The sequence below is a fragment of the Odocoileus virginianus genome, chromosome 12 (assembly GCF_023699985.2).
Source record: "Odocoileus virginianus isolate 20LAN1187 ecotype Illinois chromosome 12, Ovbor_1.2, whole genome shotgun sequence".
Lineage (NCBI taxonomy): Eukaryota > Metazoa > Chordata > Mammalia > Artiodactyla > Cervidae > Odocoileus > Odocoileus virginianus.
In genome coordinates this window covers 61,980,708-61,994,350 of record NC_069685.1, presented here as the reverse complement: position 1 = coordinate 61,994,350, position 13,643 = coordinate 61,980,708, and the positions used below count along the sequence as shown (strand labels likewise).

General features: G+C 42.0%; 1 protein-coding gene across 5 annotated transcripts in view; it reads right to left on the bottom strand.

The window, feature by feature from the left end:
* SRRD (SRR1 domain containing) overlaps positions 1-13,639 on the bottom strand; it is a 23,797-nt gene extending 10,158 nt beyond the window's left edge. For 3 of the 5 annotated variants that reach the window (XM_070475491.1, XM_070475492.1, XM_070475493.1), the window contains exons 1-2: positions 13,470-13,639; positions 1,533-1,778 (exon numbers count right to left, since the gene is read on the bottom strand). In XM_070475491.1, coding sequence (XP_070331592.1) covers positions 1,533-1,778; positions 13,470-13,639 — 416 coding nt within the window. The remainder of the gene's footprint in view (positions 1-1,532; positions 1,779-13,469) is intronic. The other 2 variants (XM_070475494.1, XM_070475495.1) reach the window with 1 other exon arrangement.
* Positions 13,640-13,643: the final 4 nt, after the last annotated feature.

Sequence of the window (13,643 nt, the reverse complement as noted above, 5' to 3'; positions counted from 1 at the left end):
TTCTTCTGTGTATTCCTGCCACCTCTTCTTAATGTATTCTGCTTCTGTTAGGTCCATACCATTTCTGTCCTTTATTGAGCCCATCTTTGTATGAAATGTTCCCTTGGTACCTCTAATTTTCTTGAAGAGATCTCTAGTCTTTCCCATTCTGTTGTATTCCTCTATTTCTTTGCATTGATCGTTGAGGAAGGCTTTCTTATCTCTCCTGGCTATTCTTTGGAACTCTGCATTTAAATGGGAATATCTTTCCTTTTCTCCTTTGCGTTTCACTTCTCTTCCTTTCACAGCTATTTGTAAGGCCTCTTCAGACAGCCATTTTGCTTTTTTGCATTTTTTTTGCCCATGGGGATGGTCTTAATCCCTGACTCCTGTACAATGTCACGAACCTCCGTCCATAATTCATCAGGCACTCTGTCTATCAGATTTAGTCCCTTAAATCTATTTCTCACTTCCACTGTATAATCATAAGGGATTTGATTTAGGTCATACCTGAATGGTCCAGTGGTTTATCCTACTTTCTTCAATTTAAGTCTGAATTTGGCAACAAGGAGTTCATGATCTGAGCCACAGTCCCAGGCAAGAATATGGAGTGGGTTGCCATTTCCTTCTCCAGGGGATCGTCCCGACCCAGGGATCGAACTGAGGTCTCCTGCCTTGTAGGCAGACACTTTACCCTCTAGGCCACCAGGGGAGCTCGAAGAAATGGATAAATGCCTAGAAATACATTTTTCCAAGACTTAATCATGAAGAAACAGAAAATCTGAACAGACTGATTACTAGTCAGGAGGTTGAATCCGTAATTAAAATCCTCCCAACAAAAACACGTTCAGGACCAGTTAGATGGACTGGTGAATTCTACCAGACATTCAAAGAAGGGATAGGGATCCTTCTTAAACCCTTCCAAAAATAGAGGAGGAGGGAACACTCCAAACTCACTTCACAAGGCCAGCATAACCCTGATACCATAACCAGACAAGGATGCCGTAAGGAAAGGAAATCATAGGCCAACACCCCGATGAACACAGACACAAAAATGCTCATCAAAAATACTAGGAGACCAAATTCAGCAACACATTAAAAGGAACATACACCACGATTAATTGGGATTTACGCCAGGAATGCAAAGCCAACCTAATAATACAGCACATTACCAAAATGAGCGATAAATCCTCTGACCATCTCCATAGATGCAGAAAGAGCATTTGACAAAATCCAGCCTCCACTAAGATGATAACTATCAACAGAGCAGGTATAGATGGAACAGAACATAATAAAGGCTATAGACAGACGGCATTTTCACCAGAGAGAGTGTCAAGCCGTTATGACGAAGAATGCGCTGGGTGTATTTTAAACAGTTTTCTCTTCCCTCTGCCAGAGGCACCAGGTGGTTCTCCTTGGCTCTTCACCCTAAGACCCTGGTGGGGTTCCTGGAGGTAAAGGCCAGGGAAGTTTGGGGGCTGCCCTGGGACGGCAGCCCCAGGAGTCTCTCTGAGACTGACGCACTAGTCCTCACTCAGCCAGAAGCAACTCACTGAACGGCCCCTGAAGTGTCCCCACCAGCTTGCGGCTCCCGTGGCTTCCGCTCCCGAAGTGGGGCAGCTCTCCCAGGCAACAGAGAGTCCTCCGAGCTGTTCAGGGTGACCTCTGACCTCTGCTGCTCGCTCACTGGCAGCTTTATGTCCTCTGACTCCAAAACCGGCCTCGCCCTTCCAGAGAGACGGCATCCTGCAAGGCTGCAGCCAGTGCCCTTTCTCCTCTGGTGCTTCCAGCTCTTGCACCTGTCATCAACATAGTGGCAGGAGGACCTCCCTAGCGGTCCGTGGTTAAGAACCCATCTGCCAATGCGGGGGACACGGGGTTTGATCCCTGGTCTGGAAGATAAACACGCCGCGGGGCAGCCAGCCCGCCCACCGCAACTAGAGAGTAGCCCCGCAGCAAGGAAGTCCCAGTGCAGCCAAAAATAAACAAATATTACAACAGAAAAACAATCGTGGCAGGGGATGAAATAAAGGAGCAAGTATACAATGCATCAGCAGAAATTATGCCTCTGAAAAAAGCATGTTTGGAATGGAAATAAAAGGAGAAATGAAACAGTAACACCACTAATGATTTCAGGCTAAAAGATGGGGAACATTCTCAGACACTGAAAAACATCACTTTAACTCAAGGTCCTCCGACCCTCGGGTGAAAAAGGAGAGAGGTCCCCATGGAGGCGGTGAGCCACGGGGTGTGCCAAGTCCAGTAGATCCTCCAGCTCAGAAAAGTGACTGAAGATCAACTGGCTTTCCTGGAATCAAGTATTCCCAGGACCAAAGGGGACTTTTAAGGAAGGGCCCTTTTAAGATGGGGTGGGTTGGGCGGGATCGAGCGGGACACCCCGTGCTACCATCTCACTGAAGGCCCTTCACCTCCGGACAAGTCACCAGCACAACTGACTCCCAGATGCCGCTGTGGCCCCCCCAATGGCCCGGGTCCCGCGCGGTACCCAGCCCCACACGGCCTCCGCTCCTGGTCGCTGGTGCCGTCTGGGCCTCTACTCCCATCGGCATCCCGCCACCACCAGGGCCCCTCGCACCCTGGGCTGGCTGCCTGCTGGGCCGCCCCTACCAGGCCTCAGAGCAGCCCCACGCCCTCTGCCACCCACTCCTCTGGCGCTGCCCTGAGCCTGATGTAGCCCCCGGGTTCTGGGAGAAACGCCACGGGCAGCGACTACCTGTGCATTCTTTCCATCGGAAATACTAGGCTGGGACCCCCTGGTGGTCCAGTGGTTAAGAATCAGCCTTGCAATGCACAGGATTTGGGTTCAATCCCTGGTCGGGCAGTAAGACCCCACGTGCCTTGGGGAAACTAAGCCCGCCCAATACAGCTACTGAGCCTGTGTGCAGACCGCGCAGCACGGGAGAGCCCACGGGACACAGAGAAGGGTGCAGCCAAACAAACATCTGAAAAAACAAGACCCCCAGAGCAAGCAAGCAAACAGACCACTAAGTCTCAACCGGAGACAGACGCCGGAAAACAAAGTCCACTCATTCACTCACTCAACCAGCATGCGTTCATTTGTGTGCCTTCTGGAACTGGACTTAACAGCCATTAAGAGAACTACTGTCTCTGGCCTTACAGGACTGTCTCTGAAAGACACAGACGGGGAAACAGGTAATTTACAACACAGCAGAGCTGCGTGGGAGCAAGAACAGGGCTACAGGTGCGCAAAGGGGACCAAGGTTTTTAAATTCCTTAGAATTTTAACAAGCTAAAAGTGACTTGCTTAGTTCACCTTCTTCCCCCCCCCCATTTATTTTTATTAGTTGGAGGCTAATTACCTTCTTGTCTTGTTCTCCAAAGTACAAACATCTGTTTCAAGTTTTATAGTGAGAGAAGGTAGAGCTGGGGCAGTCCATTCAACACATTTAAACCAAATATTAAAAAAAAACCCGGTTTCCTTAAGTTAACTGTCCATTAAAGCAGTAATATTTTGATCATAAAAAGTGTTAACATTTTATTATTCTAAAAAGTTCTTTATATTTTATGCTTCAAATATCCAGCATAGATCATGGAGAAAAAGAAATATTTCAGTAGAGCTGGAGACATTAAGGCAGACCATAAATTTTTAAAATTGAAAAAATTAAAAAGAAAGGAAAAATCTTGGGATTCCACATTATTTTTTAAACACCTATTAATAAACATTAAATTTTCACAACTGTCCTTTCCTTCAAGAATTAACACACAGCCCCAGGCTTCACAGTATTAAGGTCCTTGTAGAATTCTAAACAATGTGCCTACGCGTCTCACCACTTCCACTCTCTCCCCTGTAGAACGGGCATCATAGCCCCTACCACACAGGGTCACTGTGAGGATCACAGAAGATTCTGCGTCTGTGAAGATGCTCTGCGAATCCATAAAGTGCTCTGAACACATTAAAAAGAAAATAAAAGCCACATATGACAAACACACAGCTAACATTATTCTCAACAATGTAGAACTGAAAGCTTTGCCTCTACAATCAGGAACAAGACAAGGGTGCCCACCCATCGATCCCGTTTCCTGCACTGCAGGCAGATTCTTTACTGATTAGCCACCAGGGGAGCCCCAAGACATACTATAACTTTAAAAAATGGCAAAAGTTAAAGAGAAATTCTAAAGGCAGCAAGAGAAAAACTGGCGGCTCAGTGATAAAGAACCTGCCTGCCAATGTAAGAGACATGAGTTTGATCCCTGGGTCAGGAAGATCCCCTGGAGAAGGACATGGCAACCCACTCCAGTGTTCTTGCCTGGAGAATCCCATACACAGAGGAGCCTGGCAGGCTGCAGTCCACGGGGTCACAGAGACTAGGACAAGACTCAGCAACTAAACAACAAATTTTAAGGGAACTGCACCCCCCCCCCCCCACCACAAGGCCATCAGACAATTTCTCTACATGTTACAGGCCAGAAATCTATCTTACAGTGGTACGATATACTCAAAAGTCCTAAAAGGGAAAGATCTGTAACCGAGGATAGTCTATCCAGCAAGATTATCACTTAGAATAAACAGAAAAAAATGCAGCAATTCTAAACCTATCCTAAAAGAAATGCTAATAAAGAGGAAGTCACAACGGGAAAGTAAATCATGTAAATAAGCCAGTAAATAGACTTTTTAAAAAATCTAAAAATCTTCTGTGAGTGATAACCACAGTGAGTGGAGGATGAACATAAAGATGTAAAACAGGGAATCAAAATCATAAAACGTGGGAAGGAGAGTAAGAAAATAGATTATATCCCCTCTATAATGTGTTTGAGCCTATATGACTACCAGTCTAAGACAAGCAAACACAGGAAGGGGTTAACATACTTGAAAAACAGGGTAACCACAAATCAAAAACATACAACAGATTCACAAAAACCAAAAAGAAGAGAACATAAACAAGAGAGAAGAAAATCATCAAACCACAAAAGAGAAAACAAAAAGGGACAAAGAAGAAACATAAAATCAAAGGGAAAACAAGATTTAAAATGGCAATAAATACATATCTATCAAGAATTACCTTAAATGTCAATGGACCAAATGCAGCAATTAAAAGACACAGAGTGGCAGACTGGATTAAAAAAAAAAAAAAAAACCACCCCCAAACAAGAGGCTACAATACACTGGTCACAAAAGGCCCACTGTAGGGCAGAGGACACATACAGATGGAAAGTGGGGATAGAAAAAGATACTTCATGCAAACGGAAGTGACAAGAAAGCAGGGGCTGCAATACTAATATCAGACAAAACAGACTTTACAACAAAGGACATACAGAAAGATAAAGAAGGACAATATATGCTGATATAAGGACCAACAGAAGAAGATTTTACACTCGTCAACATGAGTGCACCTAATATATGGGGACACCCATACACAAAACAAATACCAACAGACATAAAGGGAGAAACTGACAGAAATCCAGAAACAGCAGGAGACTTTAGCATCCCACTCACGTCAATGAACAAATCTTCTGAATAGAAAATCAATAAAGTAACAGAGATACTAAATGATACAAAAGGGACAGTTAAGACTTAATTGGTATTTTTAGAACATCACATCCAAAAAATATCCCAGAATACACATTATTTTCAATTACACATGCAACATTCTCTAGGATTCACCACATACTAGGGTTCAAAATAAGCCTCAACAAATTTAAGAACATGGAAATTATCTCAAGCATCTTTTCTGACCAAAATGGCATGAAACTAGAAATTACTCACAGAAAAACGAGAAAAAAACAAAATGATTACATGAGGACTATACAACAAGTTCGGAGAAGGCAATAGCAACCCACTCCAGTACTCTTGCCTGGAAAATCTCATGGATGGAGGAGCCTGGTAGGCTGCAGGCTATGGGGTTGCTAAGAGTCAGACACGACTGAGTAACTTCATTTTCACTTTTCACCTTCCTGCATTGGAGAAGGAAATGGCAACCCACTCCAGTGTTCTTGCCTGGAGAATCCCAGGGACGGAGGAGCCTGGTGGGCTGCTGTCTATATGGGGTTGCACAGAGTCAGGCACGACTGAAGTGACTTAGCAGCAAACAACAAGCTAATAAAAAACCAATGGGTCAACAGTGAAATCAAAGAGGAAATTAAAAAATACTTTTAGACAAATGAAAATGAAAGCACAGCCATACAAAATCTACGTGATGCAGGAAAAGCAGTTCTTAGAGGAAACTTCACAGCAATACAGGCCTTCCTCAAAAAACAAGAAAAATCTCAAATAAACAACCTAATTTATCACTTAAAAGAATTAGAAAAAACAAAACCTAAAAGCAGAAGGAAGAAAAAGTAATAAATGTCAGAGAGGAAATGAACAAGAGAGATTAAAAAACATAGGTAAACCAAAAGAACCAAAAACTGGTTCTTTGAAAGGATAAACACAATTGACAAACCTCGAGCCAGGCTCACCAAGATGAAGAAAGTGACAACCCAAATCAACAAAACAAGAAATGAAAAAGGAGACACAGCAGAAATACATAGCAGAATACTACGAACAATTACGTGCCAACAAAGTTGACAACCTAGAAGAAATGGTTAAGTTTCTAAAAACACACAGCCCATCAAAACTGAATCAAGAAGAAATAATCTGATCACCAGAAGGGAAATACAGTCTGTAATTTAAAAACTCCCTACAAAGAAAATCCAGGACCAGAGGGCTTCAAAGATAAATTCTACCAAACATGAAAAGAAGAACTGATACCAATCCTTAAGTGAAGTGAAAGTAAAGTGAAAGTAGCTCAGTCGTCTGCGACTCTTTGCAACTCCATGGACTATACAGTCCATGGAACTCTTCAGGCTGGAATACTGGAGTGAGTAGCCTTTCCCTTCCCCAGGGGATCTTCCCAACCCAGGGATGGAACCCAGGTCTCCCACACTACAGGCAGATTCTTTACCAGCTGAGCCACCAGGCAAGCCCAATCCTTCCCAACCTCTTCCAAGAAAAATGCAGAGGAAGCAACACTCCCAAAGACATTCTGTGAAACCATCATCACCCTGATACCAAAACCAGATACAGACATCATGAAAAAAAAAGAAGAAAATTATAGGTCAATATCTTTGATGAATATAGATGCAAAATTTCTCAACAAAATATTAACTGAATCCAATAACACATAAAAAGATTACACATTGCATCCAAGTAAGATTCATCCCAAGTTCACAAAGATGGCTCAACAGATGTAAAATCAATCAATGGGATAAAATAAAGACAAAAACACGTGATCATCATCTATCAGAAGCAGAAAAAGCATTTGACAAAATTCAATATCCATTCATGATTTTTTTTTTTAAAAAAAGCTCCTACTAAATTGGGTATAGAGGGAAACATCTCAGTATAATGAAAGCTATTTATGGCAAGTGAAAGTGTTAGTCGCTCAGCCTGTCTGAGTCTTTGGGATCCCGTGGACTGTGGCCCACCAGGCTCCTCTGTCCATGGGATTCTCCAGGCAAGAACACTGGAGTGGGCTGCCATGCCCTCCTCCAGGGGATCTTCCCAGGGACTGAGCCCACGCCTCTCATGTCCTCTGCATAGGCAGGTGGATTCTTTACCATGAGTACCACCTGGGGAACCCATTTATGACAACATAATACTAACTGGTAAAAAGCTGAAAGCGTTCCCCTTAATATCTGGAAGAAGATAAGGATGCCCACTCTCACCTAATCTTTTATAGTATTGGAAGTGTTGGCCAGAGCAATCAAGCAAGGAGAAGAAACAAAAGATAGTCAAACTGGGAAGGAAGAAATAAAACTGTCATTATATGCAGATAATACAATATATAGAAAATGCTAAAGACCTCACACAAAAACTACTAGAACTGATAAATTCAGCACAGTAGCAGGATACAAGATTAACATATAGAAATTCACTGCATTTCTTTACACAAATAAATATCATAAAGGGAATGAAGAAAAAAAAAAAAAACTCTTAAAATCACATCCTTGCCCCCCCACCACCAAAATGAAATACTTTGGAGTAAACCTGATCAAGGAAGTGAAACACATACACTGAGAACTATAAAACGTTAATAAAGGAAATTCAAGATGACTCATACCCCATGCTGTTGGATTGGAAGAATGTTATTAAAATGTCCATACTACCCAAAGTAATATACAGATTTAATGTGATCCCCATCAAGTTACCCATAACATTTTTTTACATAACTAGAACAAATAATCTGAAAATTCAAACAGAATCATAAAAGACCCAGAATTGCCAAAGTAATCCAGAAGAAAAAGAACAAAGCTGGAGGCATAACCCTCCCAGACGTCAGATAATGCTATAAAGCTATGATAATCAAAACAATGTGGTACTGGCACAAAACCAGACATATGGATCAATGGAACAGAACAGACAGCCCAGAGATAAAGCCACACGTCTATAGTAAATCAATACTTGACAGAGGGGCAATGATACACAATGGGAAAAAAAACACAATGGGAAAAAAACGGCTTCTTCAGCAAGTGGTGTGGGGAAAGCCCCATGTAAATCAGTGATGTTGGAACACATCATCTCACCATACACAAAAAGAAACCCAAAACGGATTAAAGACTTAAATATAATACATGGCACCATAAAAGTCCTAGAAGATATCACAGGCAAGACATTCTCTGACATAAGTTATACCAATGTTTTCTTAGGTCAATTTCTCAAGGCAATAGAAACAAAAAATAAATCAAGTGAAGTAAAGTGAAAGTCGCTAAGTCATGTCTGACTCTTTGAGACCCCATGGACTATATAGTCCATGGAATTCTCCAGGCCAGAATACTGGAGTGGGTAGACTTTCTCTTCTCCAGAGGATCTTCTCAACCCAGGAATTGAACCCATGCACTGCAAGCAGATTCTTTACCAACTGAGACACAAGGGAAGCCCTAAATGGGATCTAATCAAACTTAAAAACTCAAGCTTTTGCACAGCAAAGGAAACCACAAATGAAAAGACAACGTAAAGAATGGGGTAAAATATGTGAACAATGCAACTGACAAGGGTTTAATTTACAAAATATATAAGGAGCTCACACAACAACAAAAAACAAAACAGCCCAACTGAAAAATGGGCATAAGACCTAAACAGACCTTTTTTCAAAGAAGAAATACAGATGGCCAATAGGCACATGAAAAGATGCTCATCATGGCTTATTATTAGAGAAGTACAAATCAAAACTACAATGAGCTACCATCTCACATCAATCAGAATGGCTTTAAAAAGTCTACTAATATCAAATACTGGAGAATGGCATGGAGAAAAAGGGGGTCCTCCTACACTGTTGGTGGGAATATAAGTTGGTGCAGCCACTGTGGAAAACACTTACGGAGGTTCCTCAGGAAACTCAGAATAACCATGTGATATAGCAATCCCACTCCTGGGCATATATCCAAACAAAGCTATAATTTAAAAAGATACATGTAAATCTATATTCAGAGCAGCACTATTCACACGGAAACAACCTAAACGTTAATTGACAGATGAATAAAGCAGGTGTGTGTGTGTGTGTGTGTGTGTGTGTGTGTGTAATGGAATACTACTCAGCCATAAAAAAGAGGCCATTTGCAGCAACGTAGCTGGAAGTAGAGATCACCACACTAAGTGACTTAAGTCAGAAAGACAAAGACCATATGGTATCAGTTATATGTGGAATCTAAAATACGACACAAACGACCTCACCTGTAAATCCAAATCAGACTCATGGACATACAGAACAGACTGGTGGCCCCCAAAGCAGAGGGGGTGGGAGAGGGCTGGAGTGGGAGGTTGGGGTTAGCAGATACAGGCTTTTATATTAGAGAATGGATAAGCAACAAGGTCCTACTGTATAGCGCAGAGAAGTATATTCAATGTCCTATGATAAACCATAATGAAAAGAATATATAAGATAACATATATATCAATATATGTATAAATGAATCACTTTGTTGTACAACAGAAATTAACACACTGTATATCAACTATACTTCAATAAAAACTACTGATCAGAAAAAAAAAAAATCTCATGTACAACTGCATCAAAAAGAACACCTAAAAACGAATAAAATACCTAAGAATAAAAGTGACCAAGGAAGTGAAAGACTTGTATACTGAAAAAGACAAGATAGTAAAGAAAGAAAACTGAAGAAGACACAAATAAATGGAAACATATTTCCTGATCATGGATTGCAATTAACGTTAAAATGTCCATACTACCCAAAGCAATTTACAGACTCAATGCAATCCTTATCAAAATTCCCATGGCATTTTTAACGAAACAGGACAAACAATTCTAAAATTTCTGTGGAACCACAAAAGACTCCAAATAGCCAAAGCAATCTTATGAAAGAAGAATAAAGCTAGAGGTATCATGTCCTCTGATTTCAAAATCTATTACAAAGCTATAGTAATTAAAACAGTATCATTTTGGTTTAAAAACACACATAGATCAATGAAACAGAACATAGCCTAGAAATAAACCCACCCATCTATGGTCAGTTAATTTACAACAAAGGAGCTAAGAATGTAAAATGGAAAAGACAGTCTCTTTAATTAACTGCATTTAGAAAAACTGACAGCCACATTAAAAAAAAAAAAAGGAATAAAACTAGACCGCTATCTTATACCATACACAAAGCTTAACTCAAAATGGATTTAGACTTAAATATAAGACTTGAGACCAGGACGTCCCTGGTGGTCTAGTTGCTAAGACTCCACACTCCCAATGCAGGAGGCATGGGTTTGATGCCTGGTTGGGGAACTAGATCTCACAAGCTGCAATTAAAAGATGGTGCGTGCCGCAACTAAGAACCAGTGCAGCCAGACAAGCAAATAAAACTGAGTATATTTTTAGAAAGACCTGAAACCATAAAACTCCTGGAAGCAGACACAGGCAGTAAACTCCCTGACACAAGTATCTGCGATGCTTTTTTGTTTGTATTTATTAAAAAATTTTTGGTGATGATATTTTAAATCTAAAACCAAGAGTACAAGGAACAAAAGCAAAAATAAACAAGTGGAACTACGTCATACTAAAAGCTTCTGCATGTTAAATGTAACCATGGACAAAATGAAAAGGCAACATACTGAATGCGAGACAATATCTGCAAATCATGTATCTGATAAGGGGTTAATATCCAAAACATATAGAGAATACACAACGCAACAGCAAGAAAACCCCAAACAATTCAATTAAAATCTGGGCAGAAGATCTGAACACACATTTTTTCCAAAGATGACATACAGATAGCCAACAGGTTCATGAAAAGATGCTCAACATCACTAAACAGTAGGCAAGTCAAAACCACATGAGTTACCACCTCATACCTGTTAGGATGGCTATATAAAAAAAAAAAAAAAAAGGAGAAATAACAAGTGTTGGTAAGGATGTGAAGAAAGGAGAACTCTGGTGTACTGCTGGTAGAAATGTCGACTGGTGCAGCCACTATGGGAAAGAGTGTGAGGCTCCATCAAAAACTTAAAAACAGAACTACCATTTGAGGGATTCCCTGGCAGTCCAGTGGTTAAGACTTCACATTCTAACAAAGGGGGTGTGGGCTCCCTCCCTGGCTGGGGAGTTAAGATCCCATATGTGACTTGGCCAAAAAAAAAAAAAGGCCGCCAAAACATAAAGCAGAAACAACGTTGTAACAAGCTCAATGAAGACTTTAAAAATGGTCCACATCAAAAAAAAAAAAAAAGAACTACCATTTGAGCCAACAATTCCACTTGTGGGTATTCTTCCAAAAAAAATGAAAACACTATTTTGAAAATACATACACATTCACTGCATTCACGCCCGACGTTCACTGCAGCACTATCTGTAACAGCCAAGATGTGGGAACAACCTATGTGTCCATCACGGAAGAAAGGGCACAGGAATTGTGATACACACACACACTCCACGATACCAGATCCCCATAAAAACACTATAAAAAGGCAAAAAGATACGACACCGACAGATGAGTCCCCCAGGTCAGAAGGTGTCCAATATGCTACCGGGGAAGAGTGGAGGACAGCTACTAACAGCTCCAGAAAGAATGAAGCGGCTGGGCCAAAGTGGAAATGACACTCAACTGAGAATGTGTCTCATGATGAAAGTAAAATCTGATGCTATAAAGAACAGTACTGCATGGGAACATGGAATGTTAGGTCCATGAATCAAGGTAAACTGGACGTGGTCAAGCAGGAGATGCAAGAGTGAACATCAACATCTTAGGAATCAGTGAACTAAAATGGAGGGGAATGGGTGAAGTTAATTCAGATGACCACTGTATCTCCTCTGTGGGCAAGAATCCCATAGAAGAAATGGAGTGGCTCCCAGAGTCAACAGGAGTCTGAAATGCAGTACTTGGGTGCAACTGCAAAAATGACAGAATGATCTCAGCTTGTTTCCAAGGCAAACCATTCAGTATCACAGTAATCCAACCCCGATGGCGAAAAAGTTGAAGTTGATCAGTTCTGTGAAGACCTAGAAGACCTCCTAGAACCAACACCAAAAAAAGATGTCCTATTCATTATAGGGGACTGGAATGCAAAAGTAGGAAGTCAAGAGATACCTGGAGTATCAACAGGCAAGTTTGGCCTTGGAGTACAAAATGAAGCAGGACAAAGGCTAACAAAATTCTGCCAAGAGAATGCACTGGTCATAGCTAATACCCTTTTTCAACAACACAAGAGATGACTTTACACATGGACATCACCAAATGGTCAATATCAAAATCAGACTGATTACATTCTTTGTAGCCGAAGATGGAGAAGCTATATACAGTGAGCAAAAACAAGACCAGAAGCTGACTATAGCTCAGATCATCAGCTCCTTACAGCAAAATACAGGATTAAACTAAAGAAAGTGGGGAAAACCACTAGGCTAATCAGGTAGGACTTAAATCAAACCCCCGATGAATATAGAGCGACTGAATAGAACTTGAAGTTACCAAAGACAAAGGTTTGAAACCTGGTTCTATACACATCTAGAAATTATATTTCTTTGAGACTCGGCGCCCGATCGGGACCCAAGACTGGTTGAGATGTCCACTGTCCATAAAGAGCGCTTAAGCCAGTGTCAGGCACAGAGCTGCTCCTCAATTAATTAACCATTGGATGAGACTCGTGAAGATGACTATCACGCGTATAGGCTGGGGCCCTGGTGCGAGCAAAACCACTGATGACCAATATTAACATAATATTCACACCGAACACGGGTAGCGCGCTTACCACGCGCCAGACACTGGAATGGTGCAACCATTTACTAATCCACTGAAGCCTCGAAACAAGCCTATATAGGTTCTATTACTATCTTCACGCCCACCGGCCACGCAGCTGCCACTGCCGTGAGAGACGTTATTGCATGCTGATTAAAATAATGAGCTCTTTACCTCCGTTACCTCCACCCATAACCCTCAAACCCTGAGCGTTAAAGGTAACAAATGGCGAGACTGGGGCTCGCGGAGGCTCCCAAGGGCTTCAAGTTTGGACCCAGGACCGAGTCCGTCCTTACTTGGCCTCCTGGATGCGACGAAGCACGACTCCGCCCTCCACCTCAGGCTCGGCTCCCGGGTTCCCGGCGGCCGCCGCAGCCTCCCTCCGCTTCGGACGCCGAGCCGCCGAGCGCCTTCTCCGCGGAGATGCCGCCTGCCAGGCTTCTCGCGCCGCCGCCGCCGCCGCCATGGGC